We start from the raw sequence: 22,198 nt of genomic DNA on the forward strand, positions 1-22,198 counted from the left end.
GCTCTCCTTCTCGGGGAAGGGCACTGATCTGGGCATTGGGGACACATCAATGAATAAAAAAAAAAAAAAAATTCTTGCCCTCCCAGAACTTACATTCTATTGATGTTCAAAATACTATTAAGCTTTAAGTCAAGAAGTATTTTTAAAGGCTAGAGTTTCTCTTTGTATGGTAACCAGTATTGCTGTTTTTGTTTCACCAAAAATACTTGTGGTGTCTAAAGCAATGCTTCCTAAACTTTTCAGTGCCTAAAGTTCATTTTCAAACTTCTGAAAACTATGGAGCTCTTCAGAAAATAATGTACCTATCCTCATACACATGAATATTTGCATATCAGTGTAGAGGCTTTGTAGCTCCCTGGTTAAAAAGAAGAAGCATTTGACCTTTAGAAAGTCCAATTGCATAGGTCATCTTGTTAATAAATAGTATTTAATGATGATTTAGATACTTTTCTTTTTTTTAGATTGAAGTATAGTTGATTTATAATAATGCGTTAGTTTCAGGTGTACAGCAAAGTGATTCAGTTATACATGTACATATATTTTTTTTCAGGTTCTTTTCCATTATAGGTTGTTATAGTTCCCTGTGCTATACAGCAAATCCTTATTGTTTATCTATTTTTATATCTAGTGGTTTGTATCTGTTAATCCCATACTCCTAATTTATCCCTACCCTACTGCTTTCCCCTTTGGTAATCATAAGTTTTCATTTTTTTAAGTTATAATGAATATAAAGAATCTATCAGTATCAGTAAGCTGTTGAAAGGGACATTTGATTTTGGCTTCTTTCATTTTAAAAATTAGAACTTTTTTTGAGATAATAAATGTATGAAAGACATTATACTTACTGTTTTTGCAGGGCTTGAATTACTTAGATTTTTTTATTTAGTCTGTTTTCATTAAGGTTTCTTTGCCTTTGCAAAGAACTGCATGCTTCAACCCAGAGTAGTTATAAAGAGCTCAGGTTTGCTTTACTTTCAAGATTGCTTATTACAGATACTTTCTAACAAAAGAGGCATTGTTAAAAAGGTCAGAATAATTACTGTATATAAATCAGAGCGATTCCTCCCTCATGAAATGTCAAAGGAATAGTGTTTACCATAATCAAATTATGTAAATTCCAAGAAGAATAAGCATAAGACATTCTGCGTGTAAACAGGCCTTCTTATTTCACAGTCCTTGTTTCTGTTGACCAGATCCTATCATCACCTACTTTTAGTTACTTCTCTAAGAAACTTGTTTTCTAGTGAAATTCTTAATGAGTTCTCTAGAGATAGACATAAGCAAGTTTTTTCCTGAGTGGCTCAGTTCAACAGTTTAGCTGTTTCTAAGGATTTTACTTGAATTCAACAATGAGATTTTTAGGGTCTCAAGTCTTTAGAACTTATAGTCATTACTGTTTTTCTCAAATCAACAGTTGAACCAAATCTTTTCTTTAATTCATCCGTCAATCAGCAGGTGATCTGTACATCACTTATTTATAACTTTAGAAAGCATTGCACTCCTTTTTCTTTGAGCTTTACCTTCCCAAGAAGAATTCTGATTCAGTTAGCTTTATTCTCTGAAAAGAAAAATAACATGAAGTGGTTTTAAGTCATTCTAAGCAGTAAGAAAGAATCAGCTTGATGTTCAACATTGGCAATAGAGTTGACTGTAGTTTAAAAAATTATCTCCCTTTTTCATCATTCAACTAAAGCAAAATCCTTTATTGTCCTGACAAAGCCATCCCATTAGTTGGTTGCTTAGTCCTTCAACCTCAAATATTTGTAAAGTGAATCTGGACTTGGGTATTAATATTAAAAAAGAAAACTCAGAGTCTTTCTGCTCTTTAGGCAAACTACTGTGGAAACCCTGGTATCAAGGATCCTTCCTGTTTCATTTCCCTTTAATCAGAAGAGCTCATGACCCTTGTGTTGCTTTTGTTTTAAAATTAGAAAGCACATTAATAACTTTATCTAGGAAGACTTGCTTGAGGAGTTGCTTTCATTTATTGCCAAGGAAAAACTTCATTTGTATCAGTCACATGGTTGGGAGAAGAAAGGGGAGAAGTCGTTGACCTGAAGATATCAGGCATTTGTTGCCTGTTTTCTGGTTGTATACGACGATCATAAAAGACAGTCAGCAATTCTGACTCATTAGTGCCTAGGCATTTGGGTCAAAACAGTGGTTGTTAAATATGACTGTGCTTTTAAACACATAGGGAGCTTTTAGGTCCATAGTAAGTCAGGATCCCCAGGCTAGGGCCTGGGCTTTATACAGCTCCCAGGAGAATGTTGTACACACCCATGTTTGGAGATGGCCTGGATGAGAGCCCCTTTTTCTGTGCCATGGTGAGCACCAAAACTCTTGGTCTAGTGGCCAAGTGGCCACCCCAGGGCAGCTAGCGCACCTTCCACTCACTTCCCCAGAGTATCTTGCCGGGTCAGCAGTAGCACCAGCTCCTGGGGGCGTTACTATGACAATTTAGAATGCTCCTTTGCAAAGAGTTGTCCTTTGCCACTCGTTCTAGGAAAGAACACAGTAACAGTTCCCTGCACGGATGGTTGGAAGCGTCTTACACTGTTAGTCAATCAGAAAGCATTTGAGAAAATGCAGGAGGAGCAGTGACATAGAAGCATTGAGATCACCTTCTATTTGTGTACTATTGCCTTTTGGGTAGAGGGCCTAGAGTCAGCGCAGCTGAACCATTCTCCTACCTCTTCTCACTGTTCTCCTAACGTCTTCTTGCTCCCACTGTTTCCTCCCTGACTGCTGGTGCATCTCCCTGCACTACTATTCAGTGGAGAGTAGATATTAATCGTCCTCACACACAGCATAGTTAAATTTCAGACAAGGGACTTGGCTTTTTCAAAGACACTACTATTTTTTGGTATTTACAATTGTTTTATAAAGTGTAAGCGTAGGACTTCCCTGGTGGCGTGTTGGTTAAGAATCCGCCTGCCAATGCAGGGGACAAGGGTTCGAGCCCTGGTCTGGGAAGATCCCACATGCCGCGGAGCAACTAAGCCCGTGTGCCACAACTATTGAGCCTGCGCTCTAGAGCCCGCGAGTCACAACTACTGAGCCTGTGTGCTGCAACTACTGAGCCCGTGTGCTGCAACTCCTGAAGCCCGTGCGCCTAGAGCCTGTGCTCTGCAACAAGAGAAGCCACCACAGTGAGAAGCCTGCACACTGCAACGAAGGGTAGCCCCGCTCGCCGCAACTAGAGAAAGCCCGCGCATAGCAACGAAGACCCAGCGCAGCCAAAAATAAATAAATAAATTTAAAAAATAAAAATTAAAAAGTGTAAGCATAAAAGAACCAGACAGTTCTTTTTCCAATTAGTGTACCAGAATACGACCACCGAAGTGTTTGCTCTCTTTTGTTACTATCACTTTTGAAGAACATAAATTTATTTCAGTGCCTTAACTGTTCAAAATGATTTTGGAAATATTCTTTGTAATTTTTTGTAGATTAATCAGACTTCAACCCAAGATATTATCCAATCATATATTTTTGGATAAAGTATACATTGTGTAACTTCCACAAACATTAAACCACTAGGCAGTTTTGCTTCTTATGAGAGGGGAGCTATAGAGTGATAAACATGAATCCATATAGAGAAATACAAAAATCTCCTTGGCGTTGGTCATTCCTAACTTTAGGTGCATTGCTCTTTGAAGGCAAATGATTGTCCTGGGAGAGCCGCTTTATGTGATTAGTCAGAAGGCTGGGAGGACCCTCCCACATCTGGCCTGGAGGCCTCCAAGACCCTAGGTAGGGCCTTTCCTACAGGACAGCTGCTTCTGAGTGTTATGATAGGAGGAGGGGGTGGGAAGATAGGAGCATCCTATCCTGCTGAGAAGGGGAAGGAGAAGCCATTAGGGTCTTCAGAACCCTACTGTGCCTCCCATATTATTTGCATCACTGGTAAAAAGTTTTCTACCAAACTATGCTGTTGAAGTACACCCTTCATTATCAGAGGTTGTTTTGAGTACATCAGAAGGTCAGTAGTGCAGCTGAACAGGTTCACAGACATAAACTCCCGAAACACAGATACGTTTGTGACTTTATTTTTTTTTTGTCTGGCTTCATGCATTTTTAATTATTATTTTTGTATTTTATTGAAAATATTCATAATAAAATCCTTGGTTCACGTGACATGGGTAGGCTTGTTCTTTTTGTCTGTTTTGAGGTGTTCTGTTATTTTGAAGACAGCATAACATTGTGGTTAAGAGCTGAAACTTTGGAATCAGACCCTGGAAATTAATTTCCTGGTTCCAACCTTGACTGACCATGCAACTTTGGCCAACTTACCCAATATCCCCAAACCTCAGCTTTCTCATCTGTAAAATGGGGATGCGAGGGGCTCCTACCTTATAGGGTGGTTGGGAGAATTAAATGAGAAAATCCATGTAAAGCATATATAAATACACCAGGACAGGGGATATTTTGACTTTTAATATTTTTCCCCAGGGATATCTGGGGATACTCTTGCACACTCTTATTTCATTATCTTGGTTTTCTCAAATCCTTGTTAGAAGAAGGCAGGTTATAAATAATAAATAATTGTGATTTTTTTGTTCTTTATTTCCAAAGAAAGAATTTGAGATTGTTGATTTATAATATATTGATTTATAATGGCTCACACAAGGAATTCAGGTGGACACTAAATTTCTCTGGCAGTGATATTTCCTCTGGGAGGACATGGCACTATAACGGGAAGTCAAATGATGATTTTTCTCTGCTGGTAATAATATCAACTCTCATTTCTTAACGTGTCTAGAAGTGTTCTATGTGCTTATTCATTCTTTGCTGATGAAGAAGGCAGTATTCTCATTTGAAAACATATTATGTCACCATAGATATTTCCATTACTATATGTTTACTGTAATAAAGACATAGGATATGCGTGGCAGACAGAGTTAAATGGCATGATCTAGAATCTGGAGGGGCCATGAAGTTAATTATGTGACTCTCACATCTGGTGGTAAGGTACCATTGATTGAAATGTCTCTGGAGAATTTTGTACATTTCACTACTGTGAAGTAAAAGATATTATAGGGAAGAGAGCGAAAGTTGCTTCCCAATAATTTATATTTTGCTCTATTTTTTCCTAAAAGGTTGTATTTGTTCAGTCTTTAAACACTAAGGAGGTACCGAATCATTGGCTAGCAGCTGGGAATGTAAAGGTTAATAGTCATGGGCCTGTATTCTAGTTAGTCACAGTGTAATAGAAAGAAACACACATACCTCTTATGATTAGGGGGAAAAAAGTATAAATAATGTAATGTAGGTATGCACATCTTATAATAGGACACTTCTTAAATTCACAAAAGCTAGTTCTGTTTTCTGATGAGGTGCCACTCTTTGACTTACAGTAGAGAATTGAAAATACCTTTGTGTGTGGCCACAAAAGTTTGTGAGAGAATTTTAGAAGATGTGCCAGAGTGAAATGTCATCCACTCATTTGGTCCCCCCTCCTTGAAGGCAACATTTTGGCATTCTCCAGATGTGTGTGAGCGTGTGGGTGGTATTTATTGTAATCTGAAGATTCTGAAATGTGTTGCTGTAGTTCTTTTTTTTCTCTGAAACCATTTGCTGATTAAGTGGTTGCTGTATCACCAAAGCTGAAGAGAAATTGATTGAGTTTGTATACCAACAACTTTCACCAAATGAATAAAAATTTTATTTAATTGGCCATAAAAAGTTGGGCTTTTTTTTCCTTTTAAAAGAAGTCTGGTTTTAAAAAACTTGCACGTGACTTATTTCTCCATAGTACCCATATTCAGTCTATTTTTATCTCCCCTTTAAGGCATGCTTAAGCTAAGGGATATGGCTTAGTACATATTGGTATTCTTTCTGTAATAGGATATGATAATAATACTTGCATAATCAGGATTCTGTCTAGACTAGTGAAATTAAAATAGTGACAGAGCAAAAGGAGTGTCTGAAATAGAATGCTTTAGGAAACATTATTTTACCAGAAGATTGATGAAATTTGTGAATATGGAATAGTATTTTATATCAGTATTAAAGTTAAGGTCTCAATATATAGAATGCCATGTTGACTTTTGTATATTAATATTATTGTTATTTATCATTTTTGACTGACCTGTCAGAAGATAAAGTGACGTTTGTTTCAAATGTTTCAGTAGGGATAAAGGGGAGCCTCAAACATAAGTGTGCCTCAAACATATAAAAAAGAGCATGTGGCCCGCAATCAAGAGAGGGGAAAATGGTCACACTGCTTGCGTTTGGGGCTAAAATACAATCAATAAACATTATATGTTAGTAGGTGACTGATGACTAAGAAGCAAAACCAAACACTGGTCTTAAACCTCCGGAGTTTTGACCAATTAAAGCCAAATACTTAAATCTTTCTGAAGGTTTGCATTTGTTTAGTAAAATAATTTATTTCCCAAGTCATTTTTCTAAGTATGTTTCATTGAAAAAACTACCAAGGAACAATTTCGAACCAGGGATGGCTTTGAAACCTGCTAAATCAGGATTTCCACTTCTTCCATTCCTCTTAGCCCAGGAAGGACGTGGGGTCCCTCTTGGGACCAAGCTTGACTGTGTCAGTGGAGTCCCGGAGGATGAATGACTTCTCCCTTATCTCAGTGTTCTGTAAATATTTGCTCAATTATTCTATGAAGCAGAGAAAGAATTTATTTTATACCATTCAAATGAAGTACGAGCGTTTTGAATTATATGTGGCATAGAATTCCTACTCAGCCACACACCAGCTCTGTAATCTTTTTTTTAAATTTAATTTTATTTATTTTTTTATACAGCAGGTTCTTAGTAGTCATCCATTTTATACACATCAGTGTATACATGTCAATCCCAATCGCCCAATTCATCACCCCCCCACCCCCACCCTCCCCGCCACTTTCCCCCCTTGGTGTCCAAACGTTTGTTCTCTACATCTGTGTCTCAATTTCTGCCCTGCAAACCGGTTCATCTGTACCATTTTTCTAGGTTCCACATATATGCGTTAATATACGGTATTTTTTTTTTTAATCGGTCATCAATTTTATACACATCAGTGTATACCTGTCAATCCCAATCGCCCAATTCAGCACACCACCATCCCCACCCCACCGCGGTTTTCCCCCCTTGGTGTCCACACGTTTGTTCTCTACATCTGTGTCTCAACTTCTGCCCTGCAAACCGGTTCATCTGTACCATTTTTCTAGGTTCCACATATATACGTTAATATACGATATTTGTTTTTCTCTTTCTGACTTACTTCACTCTGTATGACAGTCTCTAGATCCATCCACGTCTGAACAAATGACTCAATTTCGTTCCTTTTTATGGCTGAGTAATATTCCATTGTATATATGTACCATGTCTTCTTTATCCATTCGTCTGTCGATGGGCATTTAGGTTGCTTCCATGACCTGGCTATTGTAAATAGTGCTGCAATGAACATTGGGGTGCATGTGTCTTTTTGAATTACGGTTTTCTCTGGGTATATGCCCAGTAGTGGGATTGCTGGGTCATATGGTAATTCTATTTTTAGTTTTTTAAGGAACCTCCATATTGTTCTCCATAGTGGCTGTATCAATTTACATTCCCACCAACAGTACAAGAGGGTTCCCTTTTCTCCACACCCTCTCCAGCATTTGTTGTTTGTAGATTTTCTGATGATGCCCATTCTAACTGGTGTGAGGTGATACCTCATTGTAGTTTTGATTTGCATTTCTCTAATAATTAGTGATGTTGAGCATCTTTTCATGTGCTTCTTGGCCATCTGTATGTCTTCTTTGGAGAAATGTCTGTTTAGGTCTTCTGCCCATTTTTTGATTGTGTTGTTTGTTTTTTTAATATTGAGCTGCATGAACTGTTTATATATTTTGGAGATTAATCCTTTGTCCGTTGATTCATTTGCAAATATTTTCTCCCATTCTGAGAGTTGTCTTTTCATCTTGTTTAAGGTTTCCTTCGCTGTGCAAAAGCTTTGAAGTTTCATTAGGTCCCATTTGTTTGTTTTTATTTCCATTACTCTAGGAGGTGGATCAAAAAAGATCTTGCTGTGATTTATGTCAAAGAGTGTTCTTCCTATGTTTTCCTCTAAGAGTTTTATAGTGTCCCATCTTACATTTAGGTCTCGAATCCATTTTGAGTTTATTTTTGTGTATGGTGTTAGGGAGTGTTCTAATTTCATTCTTTTACATGTAGCTGTCCAGCTTTCCCAGCGCCATTTATTGAAGAGACTGTCTTTTCTCCAACAGCTCTGTAATCTTGGGCAAAACTATTTACTATTTCTCAGTTTTCCCAACTATAAAATGGCATAATAATAATACCGACTTCCTAAAGGCGTAGTGAGGATAAAAGGAGTTAATCTGTGTAAAGTCCTTAGCAGAGTGCCCATTCTCAAAAAAATAGTGTTTTCTCAAAAAAATAGTATTACCTAATAAAAAATTAGTATTACCTAATGACTATTTTAAAGTGTAATTCATTTATCCCAAGGTGAATTTTTGCACATTTCCTTTTAGTACATATTAAATTTGAAATAATAGTAAATATTCTTCTACTCTGAAGAGAGTTTGCAGTCCTTTGCCATGAATTATAGTAAATGACAATTGGATTAGATTGATTTAACTCTGCATCCAAGGTTGGATCTGTCATTTCCAGCCTCCACTTCAGAATTATATCCTATGGGAACTTTACAGTCTTCATTTGAGAATCCTTGCAGCAATTTATATTCTCTTCAGTCACATCTCATCAGCCACTGCTCTGTGGAACAAGACATAGGTAATAAGTGTGGAAATGACCCCGTAGAAATGTGTATTGGTTGCCCTTTCTCATGTGAGAGATCAGGGTTAGGCATAATATAAGAAAAGGACAGGGTGAGCCAGGTAGTTGAATCTGTTAAATATATCTATCTAGATTTAGATGGCAAAAGAGAATAAAAATGTTCCAGAACAACCATAAATTCAAATCCATATGCTTCCTTAGAGATCTGATTATGGTCCTCATTTCTCCCCCTGTAGGGGAGAAGGGTGATTTTGGATGACAGAACCATTATTTACGGGAAGGACCAAGTGATAAATAAGCATGGAGACTTGGAAGGGTCTGAACCTTACTAACGCCCTACCTTCCCTTTCCCTGCTTGATCCCTAGGCTGAAGCTACACTGACCAAGGCCACACCATGTGCTAATGTCACATTTTGGGGATGTTGGCTGTGTGTTTTCTGCCTGAGGCTGCCAGCCATTTAATTCTATTGTGGGCACCAGGGTATTAAAATTCAGAAGCTTGTGGTAGCTGGTAGATTAATTTGGGGGCGAGGGTGATATTCATTTTATTTTTTTGAACATAAATAGTGTAACACATTATCTTGGGTATAAATGGTGTCCACAAGTATTTATTGACTTGAATTAGTGTCTGATCAACAGCGTTATTTGTGTTTGCATTAAATCTAGGTGTCACTATATTTTCAATGGAAGTTCTCTAGACAGTGCGAGGTCTTCTGTTCCTTTGTGGACCAAAGAAAATTCAAGTTTCATTTCTTGGTCTCTCTTTTTGTGTTTTGGATTATAGGTTTATAAGAGCATAAAATATTAAGCCTTCTAATGAATGGTTACCACTCAGAATGGTGTCCTTGTATGATGTTTATTAAATACTATGACACAAAACATGATAAAAAATCTTAGGTACAAACACACAAAACACATTGTCACGTGTTTTCTTTTAGTGTACTTTTTTCTACTTTTTAAAATAATGATATCATTGATATAGAAGCTTATTCTTTTCAAAGTTAATTTTTTGCTTGCATATATATTTATGTTTTCTGCTTTTGCACTTGCCTCTTTGCCAGTTTTGTCAGAAGTGAAGCAAATGTTTATTGTCTTGGGTTCTCTCCTAAATTATATCCGCAGTTTTGATGTCAAATGAAAGACCTACTAAGTTTTGAGTTTAACTCTTAGGATGAAGAGCAGCTAGAAAAGTAATGAGTCCTTACATATTAAATAATTTTCAAAATATTAAACTTCTTTTCTCTTGTAGTGAGAGATTTTTCTTGAGGCTGAATAGAAATGGGCTTCCCAAAGCCCCAGATAAACCAGAACGACAGTGCTCTCTCTTTGTGGTAAGTGGATCTTGTTTTATCCAGGTGGCACATTCTTTCTTAAGTACTTTATCTTATTTAAGAGAAATAAGTTATTGTGAGAGAACATAGTAGATTTGCTTAAACTTTGTAAATAACACATAAATTACAGTAGTGCCCCAAAATCTGAATACCAGCATTCACAGTCACACCTTTGTCCCTTAGTGTGTATTAGAGCCTGTCACACTATGGCCAAAGCCCAATGATGATAGGGCTCAGTATGGCAGGTGGTATTTAGTATGTACTTAATAAGTGTTTAAAGAATGAGTGAGTGAGAGACTGAAATAAGAATGGGCTTTCCTTTTAAGTCTTATTTGACATCATAGGCTTACAGTAAAGTTGATTGTAGTGGTATTTTAGAACAGGATTTGAACTTCATGCTTCTGCTACAGAAATTCCATTAAGAATGTCTATGTTTATCTTTGTCTTTCTTCTGTTATTTGTGAAGATTATGTGCTATGTATGCCTTTTAAATGCTTCTGCATAAATTATGAGTTCTAAAATGACCAGACTTTGTTTCTTGGTAGGATTTGGGTAGCAGTGAGCTAAGAAGAGACATCTACATTACCGTGCACATCATCCGAATCGGTAGGTATGATACTTGGTGTGACAGGAGCACGACAGGGAGAATTACTGAGAGGTCTCTGTGTAGTTGTGATTTATGTGATGTCTAGATCAGAAAGAAGTCAAGGCCACATTTGAGTCCAGTAAGTACAGAATTTGGGAATTGTTCCCTGGTCTCCCCAGACTTTCACATCACCATAAATAGATTTTGTTCTCTTTCCGTATAAGTCATTAGTTAGTTTGTTGTGTTTCATTTTGTTTTATTGGACTCTCTAAACATATTTGATTCAAACACTTGGTATTTGTTTTTTTTTTAATTCTAATTTCTATTAACAGCATAAATTAAACTTCTAGGAGCTGGATTTCCTACAAGTTTATGGAACCAATTGGCGTTTTCCAAAGTGCAGAAGGCTACAGAGCATTATTACAGAAAGTGCTATAAGAAAAGGGTTATGAAATACTGAAAACTTTGTGTATATTTTTCACTTGTATAATTTCATCAGCTTATTAAAGGGTCTGAGAAGTCCTACAGAGAAATATAAAAATGCTTCTCTAACTTTGTTGACCCTCGCTTTCTCCAAATTTGATTTGACTGTGGAAACATTTATATGATGTAACGTTTATTAACATCTTGCAGAACACACTTTGAGTGTTCTACAGTGAACTTGCACATCAGAGCCAAAATGTGGTCAGTAGTTTTTACGCATATAAGGCGTCTAAAAGCAGGCATTTTATGGCAGAGGAACTACATGGTGTAGCCTACATCATTTTTCTATTACAGCTAACCAGCCGATACTGGCAATTGGTTCCCACTTCCTCATTAACTGTGCTACATGACTTGCTGGGGATACTTCTGCAGGATAGTGGTATCTCACCATGCGGTCCTGCACAGTGATCTTTATTTTTATAGTTTTTTATTTTATGCACATGATAACCACATTGTGCATTGAGAGGGACTATAAAACATGTCATTTCAACATAGATTTTCTAAGTATTTTTTCTCATAAAAATCTGTTCTGAAAACCCATTTCATTTTATCCTGTTTTTATATTTGAGGGACAATAGAAATAAATAAAAAAGTAAATGGTTTTTGGTTTTGTTTTAATTTTCTTTTTATAGATGAGTATGAGGTGGGGTGGAAATTGGAAAGAATCTTTTAAAACGTTGGAAAAGTTGTAATGCGTGTTGCTGTGTATTTATGAGATAAAGCCTCTCTTCCCAGGATGGCAGGGGTGCAGTTTATGTAATTCTTTGTGTTTTTTAAAAATTTATTCAAATTTATAATAGCAATTGTTAATGTAAAATGTGGTTTTGGATATCTTCATGTAAACATTGCTAAAATTTGAATATAATCTTCTACAGCATTGAGAAAAAAAAGTAAACCACTTTAGCTTTCAGAACTTTTTAAAAGGTATCTATAGGTTTTTGCTGGTAGAAACACACACGGTAGAGTGACCACATGCCCTGCTTGCCCATGGCCTGGGCAACTCTGTCCTTCACTCCCAGGATACAGCTGACGAAACCACTTCACAGTATTACCCATCGCAGGGCTGCCTTTCAAATACCTGGCATTTGATTTTCTATTTTTTACTAAGATTTTTATGATCATTAAGTCATCAGAATGAATGTTGAATAGAAATTATCTACCCTCCTTCCCTGAGCTTCGGTCAAATTAATTCTTTATTGACATTACTACAAAAACTTGTCTGATGATCACTCCATAAGATTGAAGGTAAGAAACTCTAAGAAAGATTAAGACTTAGTCTGCTGCAGTGAAATTAAGGAGTGGAAGATTCTTGTCCATCAGGGACAGATACTTCTTACTTTTTCTAGAGTATTCCTCGTACTGTTTAATGGGAAAAGGGCACGCTGACCCTCACTGGCTGCAGAGAGCAGGAAGTAATAGCACCTGCCTCAGAATTTAAGCCCTGATCTTTGATTGGAAAGAAGGGGAGGAAACAAAGAGAAATAAATAGTTTCCCCACGCCGGATTCGTGAATAACAACTGTATGATTTCTATTCAGCAGTGATTAGTTCAACTTACATCAAAACAATGGCCATTCATAACTCTGAAGGACAGACTTGAACATTAATACTTACATCATTTACTTATCGGCTCAACAAACTTAGTTGGTCTTTCACCACCATTCATTTACACCCACCACGCCTTTCAATAAATTTAGGAATGGCTATCCCTGTCTGAACACGAACAGTCATTCCTGGCTTTCACATAAAACAAAAGCATCTCTAACCTATTTTCTACCACCAGGAACACCCATCCCTCTTATTAGTATATTAGTAATTATCGGAGCTCTCAGCATATTCATCCAACCAATAGCTCTAGCTGTATGACTAACAGCTAATATTACAGCCGGGCACCTACTAACTCATTTAATCGGAGGAGTAATGCTAGCCCTAATAATCGTTAGTTCTACTACAACCTTCATTACATTTATTATTCTTATTTTACTTACTGTTCTTGAATTCACAGTAGTCAAGTTTACGTATTAACCCTATTAGTAAGCCTTTACCTACATGGTAATACCTAATGACCCACCAAAACCATGCGTGTCACGTAGTAAACGCCAGCTCCTGACCTCAGAAGAGCCCTCTAGGCTCTTCTTATAGTATCCAGTCTAGTATATGAATCCATTTTAGCTCATCATTCGTATTATCCTTAGGCCTTTTAACCAGTATATTAATAATATATCAATGATGACAAGACATCATCCAAGAAAGTATGTTTCAAGGCTGTCACACATCAGTTGTTCAAAAGGGACTTCGATAGGGAAAAATCCATTATTTCAGAGGTCCTCTTTTTACTGGTATCTTCTGTGCTTTTTATCACCTTAAGTGGTATTCCAGCTTTTATTTATAAGCATTTCTCTGAAGATGATATACTGCAGAGGCAATTCTCCTTTATTACTGAAGAATGAAAGCCAAATTGGATGTTGCCATTCCTTTTTTTTTTTTTTCTATTTAACATTGGATTTGGGGAGTGCTAGAGTCATGCAGATGTGCTGTAGGAGAATTTCACTCAGATGGAAACAGCTTATGGATCCGTTACCAAGCATCTGGAAACAGACTTACAGACTTTTTTCATTATTTTTCCTCACATTAACTTGCTATATTACAGCTCCAGTGTGCTTTTTGCTTTCAGTCTTCAAAATAACCCATTGGTAATTAAATGCAATGATAAATTAAAACAGTATCTCAACCACACATTTAAAAATGTCTAACAATTTAAACAAGTTGAAACTGTGTCAGAGTAAAAACCATCCCTGGAGATTTCAGCCTGGGTACGGAGTCAGGAAAGAGCGTGCTCATTTGATCACCTGTGCTTACTCGCTATACCTTCAGGGAATCTCAAACTGCTTCCTTTCAAAGGTGAAATATTTGAAATGGTTTTTAAATATGGCAGTTTTAAAAAGTAGAAAATGAGATAGGCACCACTACTGCCTTTTTTGATGTGAGCCTCCTGGGATGCCTTCATGAATGCTTGGGGGAAGGTACCCAGACATAGGCTCAGCTCCCATCTTCATGTTTTATAGATAACAGCTGATGGCCAGAGTTCACGCTGCGTGACCTTGGGCATGCTAGGTGGTTGGAGGGGAGAGTCCAGAGCCGAAGCAACATCTTCAGTTGCCCCAAAGCTGTGTCTTTTCCATCACCCAGTTACATTTCATATGGCCTATTTTATAACTATATGTGTCTCTATTTAAGGTGGATTAATCAAATGGCTCCTTGGGCCATATGTGCTTTTTAATTGAACAGGTCGGATGGGGGCAGGAGAAAAAAAGAACGCCTGTAGTGTTCAGTACCGGCGACCCTTTGGCTGTGCGGTTCTTAGCATTGCTGACCTGCTGACAGGAGAGACAAAAGATGACCTCATCCTGAAAGTGTACATGTAAGAAGCTTGCACGCTCTGGGGGCTGGGGTGGGCGCAGAGGTACATGGGGACCCTACGTGGCGAATCCTGCTTTTCATGGGTAATGGAAGAGCCAGGGATGGGTTGCATTCATTCCTCAAAAACTCAATAATCTGTAGGTTCACTACAAGTGAGCCCACAAATCAACATTTGCCTGTCAGCGGAATTAAGAAATCAAGAACCAGAAAATACAGACAGTTTCTCAGTTGGGTGGACCATCTACTGCATAGAGTACCTCCCGTGAATTTAAAGCCTAACATGTCTTTACCCTCAGAGAGTTCATTTGTCCTTGGAAAATGGAAATCGTTTTTAATATAAATTAATTAGAATTAGGAAAAGGAAGTTCAGGTCAGGTGATTTCCCTCTTACTCCGTGTATTATTAGTTTGCTAGGGCTGCCCTAACAAAGCACCATAAACAGTGAGGCTCAAACCCCAGGAATTTATTGTCTCACAGTAATGGAAGCCACAGATGCTGGATCAAGGTGTTGACTACACTGATTCCTCCTGAGGGCTGTGAGGGGGAAATCTGTTCCCTGCCTCTCTCTCCTAGTTTCCGGGGACTTGTAGATGCATCACCTGATCTCTGCCTTCACCATCACATGGCTCTCTCCCTGCTTGTGCGTCTGTTTCGGTGTCCAAATTTCCCCTTTTTATAAGGACACAGTTATATTGGGTTAGGGCCCACCCTAACGACCTAATTTTAACTTTATTAACTGTGTGAAGACCCTATTTCCAAATAAGGTCCTCAGAATGTGGGTTAGGACTTACATCATCTTTTGAGGGTCGGTGGGAGCAGACACAGTTCAGCTCAAACACTCCACTAAGAAGATCACTTAATGTATTCCAAATCCTAAGTTTTTTAAAATGCACATGGTTTTGGATCACCCCACCCTGAGCACCTCCCCACAGGACTGAAAATTGAGAGTTGACACACAGTGACATCCTCAGAGCAGACCCATGGGGGGTTGAAGGATGGGGGATCTGCTTTCCACATTCCCGATTTGAGGACCACACTGCTGACCTCCTCTGTGAGTGAGCTTGCTTTAGCTTTCTGTTCTGGCTGTTGAGTCGATGTATCCAACATGTGCCAATAGTTTTTCCATATGTGGCGGGAACGCACGTGGCGCACTGCCTGTGGGACATATACTTCAAATTGCTTTTTGACCACAGCTGCAGGGTTTCATGGATTTATCCATCCTCTACCCAGTGCCCCTGGGACCCGTGCCACACATTTGCTAATTAGTTGACAGAGATTTGCTTACAGCCTGTGGTTTAGGACTGGAAACTCTCTTTATCTCTTTTAAGAGCAATAAAATCTGTGACCTTGATTTTAAACTTGAAAACTTCTGACTAGTGGGTAGTAAAGCACGCTACTCTTTTTATCATATGGTCGGGCTTAAATCCATGATAATCCCCTTTCTAAACTCTACTGGTGTTCGTAAAGCGTAATTTAATTGCAGTGATACTAATGATAATAGCCACCATTTACTTTGTGCTAACTACATGCAAGGAACCGTGTTAAGCACTTTGCATGTGTCATGTCACTTTATCCTCATGACAAACCCATGAAGCAGTTGCTGTTGGCTCCGTTTCCATATAAGGGAAGAGAGAGGCTAAATAACACCCAAAGTCATCTGGCTAATCAGAACAGGAACCAGATGTGAAGTCAGGACTGTCTGACTCAGAACCTGAGCTCTCATGTGACGAGGTTGTATGTTTCCTGGTGTTATTTCACACCACTGTCTAGTGACGTGACAATGATGCTGTTAGGTGGCATTGCTTTTCAAGGAAACTAAAATTCCTTACAAGCACAGTCTCAATGTTTCTTAGAGTGATCTTTCCAGGTGTGGGTAGCAAGTGTTAGAGTTATCTCGCTACTGGGAAAACTGAGGGACCCGAAGTTCCATGCATCCCCTTTGATTATGCAGCCAGCAAAGGAAGACACATAAATTCCAGTTCTGTGGTAGACACTCACTCCCATAAAAATAAATTGTACTGCTCTTTGTGGTTGTTATTGTCTGTTTTTTCATAAGTATCAAATAAGGTTTAGGGTTGTTCTTGCTGCAAGAGAGATCCCGTAAAAATTCCAGTTCAGCAAATTACAAATCTGTTCCAGGAAGGATGCTAGGCAGTCAAAACAGTCATTGTAGATTAAGAAGAAACTATGAATATAGTGAAACATTTTAGGGAAGTGCCTGTTAGAAACAAATTGGGAGAAATTTCTATTTGTTAAGGTGAGCGAATCCCTAGCCCATCTAGAACTCAAAATGGAGAACAATAACAAATACCTCATCGGAGCCTGGAAGATATTTCAGTCACATACTTTAGGAGCTTTTATTTTATTAGGAGTTTTGTAGGTTAAAATCATGACTTCTGAAGTCATGACTTATCTATCTAATAAGAAGCAAACCATCTTTCTCCCTTCCCAACTGAGTTGAACTAAGAAAACTGGGGACAGAATGTACTAAATGGCAATTTTGTATCTTACAGCTGGACAGGTGGAATGGTTTCATTTCATCTTAATTTTCCAGCCTTCTAAGAGTCAGTGGTCTGTTTGGCACTCTACTGTTAACTGGTTCAAAAACAGCCTCCATCCTGTTCATCCTGGAAAAGCCTATAGTGATGAAATAAATAAATAAGTAAACAAATTGTGAATTATTGGCTATAGACAAGATTGCGAGGAAAAGGACTCTATACTCTGGAACATTTTGATTGATAGCGTATAGAATCTTTGGTATTCAGGACTCTTGGGAGGGAACCTTTGTGGCTAATAAAAGATGGTAGTGAATTCACAAACATGTCCAGATAAGGGAGGCTTTCCCTAGCCTAATTGGGGGAGGCCCAGCAGTAAGGAGATAGCAGACCCAGATATTTACGAACCATCAGGAGTTACCAGTCAGAGGGAGATCCATTCAGTCATTCATGCAGCTGGTATTTTTTAAGCACCCACAGTGTTCAAAATACTCAGGGGAACACAGATATCTACCAGTCCTAGATTCAATCCTCAGGAACCTTCAGTGTCTCCTAGGTGAACGTACCATGTATACAAAGATAGCATGAGTCAGTGACTGGCAAGAGCTGAAAGACCAAGGAACAGATGGTTGTCAGAGTGAGAAGATGGAGAGATGCCTTTTGACCTAGTGGAAAATCTGGAAGGGTTACCTTAATTACCCTTCGGTCAATCCTGCCAGCCTTTTGCCAGTGCCAGTTGTGTTAACCTCAGTTGCATTTTGCTTAATTAGTTGCATTTTGATGCTAGCAAACTTGGTCATGATATAATAGGTGGAGACTCGCTAATGAGAATTAAATTTTTTGAGCATTTACTATACGCCAGGCATTATCCTAAGCCCAAGCTTGTTTAGTGTTCTAGTGTTTTACCCCCATTTCACAGATGAACAAATCAAGGCACAGAGAGAGTAAATAACTCCCCAAAGAACATAACATAAGAACATTAACTCAGTTAATAGTGAGGATTCGAATCCAGGGAGTCAGACTCTTAGTCTGTACTTCCTTCCAGTGTATGCATTGTTCTCTGAGACTGGGGGGATGGGAAGCTCTCATAATCTGCATTCTTCATCCCAGCCACTTCTGGCATGAAGTAGTTGGTCATGCATTACTGGAAATGGTCATTCCTGCTCATCTTGAGGCAACTATGCCAAAACTGACAGTCACTTGCAGTGGGTTGTTGAGATCTCCAAGGAGGTTTAAGGAAGTACATTATAGTGGGTATAACAAAAAGGGCAGGTGTGCTAGTAAGGTCATCTCATGCATCATCAAAACTTAACAGAGTGGTCATGTTTTCATAGGTGTAATACAGAGAGTGAGTGGTACCAAATCCACGAGAACATCATCAAGAAGTTGAATGCGCGTTATAATTTGACTGGCTCCAATGCAGGTGAGTAAATAGCTCTGGCTGAGTCTCTACACTTTTCATTTCAGGTGCTTTCTTTTATTTGTCTCTGAAGAAGGAAACAATCAGCCCTTTGCTTTTTTCTCTACTCCCTAAAAATGCTCAGTCAGCATTCTGGTATGTCTCCTTTTTCTATGATAGGCTTGTAGCTGTAACTCTAAAAAATATATTCTGTTCTGGTTTGAATCAAGGTAGAGTATCTGAATTTGTTCTATAGTACCAAGTCTTGGGACCTCCAAGTTGTTACTGACTGCTAAAAACCAAAGGACAAATATGCCTGGTTTCATGACTGTTGTGTGGAATGGGTTTGATAAACAGGAATTTTTGTCAGTAGGGTCCAGGGAAAACATGCTTCACTGCCTATAGCTGCAGTTTTATGTATAGAAAAACGTATGCATGCCTGTCCAGCAGGAACTGAAATGTAATATAGCATTATAAGTTATATATAATACATTATGTGTCACGTAGTCTTATACTAGTAATATACTATAGATTGTATTATATAGCATATCTAGATTATATAGTATATAGAGTGATGTCTTAAAGTTTGATCAGTAGACAAAAACTTGGTGAATATTGTTTGCTCCCTATCCCACCTTCAAACCCATGTTGAAACAAAATAAACTACGCAGTTGTGTGCTTTAATTACATAAAGAAACCTCAAATCAAATTAGCTGGTATTTGAACTGAATGCATTGCTTTTTGTGGCTGATTTTTAAAGTCCCCTGAATATGGATATTTGTGTGATAGTCCCACTTGCCTGGCAATTAGAAGAACCTGAATTTACATTTAGACCACCTTTTTTTCAGACCTGTGCACATCTTGCCAGGCCAAAACAACCCACAAAGAAAAAGTAACTGCAGACAGAAACTTTGTGGTTCGGTCCCATGAGAGCCATAAGTATCCACAGCTCACACGTGGCAGCGCTTCAGGCCGCAGTGAATGGTGAGGTCAGTTTTTTCTTCCCTCTCCCAAGAGCTGGGGAGGTAACTTGGCTTTTCTTTGATTCACACGAAGTCCTACATCTACCACTAAATAAACAAAAGACTTGCACTTACTGTTGAAGGCAGAGGAGTCTCTGAAGGACCAGGAGATTTTAGTAGTGACTATAACATGAAATAATACAAATACTTCATAAACTGCTATGTACACTTGTCTTCACTTTTTCTGTGAAAGAATTAGAGTAGTGCTTACTGTGTAGGGACCAAATGATTTATTTTAAATGTACCTTCAATAAGATGGTAGGGCTGCTGCTTTTTAAAAACTTACCTTGCCAAATTCATTGGCAAACTTCTAGCCAAATCGATTAGTTTTGTTCAGACCTTTTGGTGTTTCTTGATACCGTGAACTATATCATGAACTGTATTCTGTACCTGTGCTGTCCACTTTGATAGGCACCAGGCACCTGTGGCTATTGAGCATTAGACAGGCTAGTACAGCACTGGGATTGAGGCGTGCAGTAATCGTAAAATACATACTCGATTTTGAAGACTTGATACATATAAAATGAATATAAAACATCCCCTTAATAATTTTTATGTTGGTTATATGTTCAGAGATAACATTGTGGATATATTGGTTTAAATAAAATATATTACTGAAGTTAATTTTGTTTCTTTCTACTTTTTAATGTGGCTACTAGAAAACGTTTAATTTCATAGGTGGCTCATATCATAGTTCTGTTAGGCAGTGCTGCTGTAGACTTGATTTAAAGAATTTTCTTTTTGAGTTCTTTTGATGCCTCACACACATTCATTATGCCTTGCTCCTTTCCTTCTGCCCACTAACTTTGGGTGGAGAAGTCTATAACCATTGTATATCTTTTTCTTTCTCCCCAAGAGTCCCATTACTCTTAATTTGCTTGCATTTGCCTCCTATGTGAATAAATAAACATAAAACTAACCCTGACCTTCTGACTTTTCCCATATATTCCCTTCCCTCCTTACCATCATTGATTCAGTCTTGACTAAGCAGGGTGTGTTGGCCTGCTCCAATATACTTCTTTCCAAACTCCTTGTCAACTCCCAAGCCTTTCCTCTTTCCGATATGCCTTAAAATCCTTCTGTTATTGGGTCATTTGAATATATCATTGTCCAGACTGAGGTGATACCCAGTTGCCTCTTGAATCATGGTGAAGTACTCAGTGATTGGCTTTGATTTATACGTCCATATAGATTCCTTTAACATAACTGACCCTGTATCCTATGGGATCAGGATACCGGTCAAGCCAAAGCATAAATTTCTCTCTACTTACAGATGGGAGTCATGTCTTAGAGAGTATAGCCCCAAGAGCTTTGCCTCTGGAAGTGGGATGTCCTAAGTTTGAATCAAGTTTTACTGGGATAATAGTAGTGTCTTCCTCTAAGGGTTATTGGAAGGATTAAAAGAGAAAACATATGCAAAGCATGTAGCACAGCACTTGATACATAATAAGTGTCTATTCAATGTTAACTATTGTTATTTTTTACCCACTTTGGAGTAATCATCTAGAATATTCTACCACTTCCTCTTTAGTCAAGTCACCTTGTTTCATTTTCTCAGAATGGATCCTGATTTGATCTTCTAAATGGAGACTTTGAGAATAATGCAGGTGGATTATTGATAGGTTGAATCATTGAACTGACCCTTCCTACTCTTTGTTTCTAACATCTCATCTGTGCTCAGTTGACTGCTAACATCTCTTCCCAGGTCTTCCTTCTGATTACATAGATTAACTCCAGGAAGGAAAGGCAGCACATTCTATTTCCTTGGGAAGTTCTCCGAGTGCTTAGACATGTTCCACATGTTCCACGTGCTTTGTCACTTTTATTGACCAACTGACCACTTATTCTTCCTGGAATTCTGTGTGAGGCTACCAGAAAGTGAGATCCAAGCCATGTTATTCCCTGGGTGTTACCTGTTGGGTTTGCAGCCATTGTACTGAAATGAAAAACTATTTGTTGCATCTTTGGAAAGAGTAAAAGAAACCTTTAGACTGTAGAGCCCTGTCTACCAGGTTTCCTCTCCCTTTGGCAGAATCAGTCCTCCATTTTGCTGCCTACCGTTTGATGCTTAGATTTCTCGGCAGCCGAATGTATACCCTTTATACTTGGCTTTTACAGCAAAGCCCCGTCTGCTCTCCTGTCCTTAAGACCCACCCCTCTCCATCCTCCTCCTTTCAAGCCTGAGTTCCAGCCAGCTGCATGCAGCCAGCATCTACCTGCCTTCTATTCCTTTGGTCTCCTCCTGGTCCCTTCTAGCTCTCTCAAGGCAAGGCAAGACAAACCCAGCCCTAAGCTTCATCACTCCAAAATACTGCTCCAGAGAGAGGAAGCTCAAAAGAAACTTTTAAAAATTAATAAATTAGCCCTTTACTCTTTCCATTTAAGTTTCCACTCTTCAGTCTTGGTGGGTCATTTTTCTGTTGTCACCTGTCTTGAGGGAAGGCAGTTATAAAAACAGCAGATAGGGTTTTAGGAGCTGCTCGGCTTTATTATTGAAAGGGAGGCATCTGATGGCTTACTTAAGGGTGAAGCAAGGGTATGCAAAATTGAAGTTGGAAATTGGGGTGCCTGATGTTTAAACTATCACAGTGGTAAGATACGTTGACTTTTTCTCCTTGGACCATGGAGTAGTCGATTAAATGGAAGCAGTGCAGTCAAAGAGAATTTTCAAGAGAATTGAGTTCACTCAACAAAGTATTGTTTTTTCCCTGCTTTCCT

At 38.4% G+C, this 22,198-nt stretch overlaps 1 protein-coding gene across 2 annotated transcripts in view; it reads left to right on the top strand.

Annotated features, from left to right (window-relative positions):
• DOCK4 (dedicator of cytokinesis 4) overlaps window positions 1–22,198 on the top strand; it is a 506,020-nt gene that overhangs the window by 249,492 nt on the left and 234,330 nt on the right. For both annotated transcript variants that reach the window (XM_036863604.1, XM_036863605.1), the window contains exons 9-12: window positions 9,995–10,076; window positions 10,622–10,682; window positions 14,433–14,565; window positions 18,394–18,482. In XM_036863604.1, the coding sequence (XP_036719499.1) occupies window positions 9,995–10,076; window positions 10,622–10,682; window positions 14,433–14,565; window positions 18,394–18,482 (365 nt within the window). The remainder of the gene's footprint in view (window positions 1–9,994; window positions 10,077–10,621; window positions 10,683–14,432; window positions 14,566–18,393; window positions 18,483–22,198) is intronic.

Source organism: Balaenoptera musculus, chromosome 9 (assembly GCF_009873245.2).
Source record: "Balaenoptera musculus isolate JJ_BM4_2016_0621 chromosome 9, mBalMus1.pri.v3, whole genome shotgun sequence".
In the NCBI taxonomy this organism is placed as follows: domain Eukaryota; kingdom Metazoa; phylum Chordata; class Mammalia; order Artiodactyla; family Balaenopteridae; genus Balaenoptera; species Balaenoptera musculus.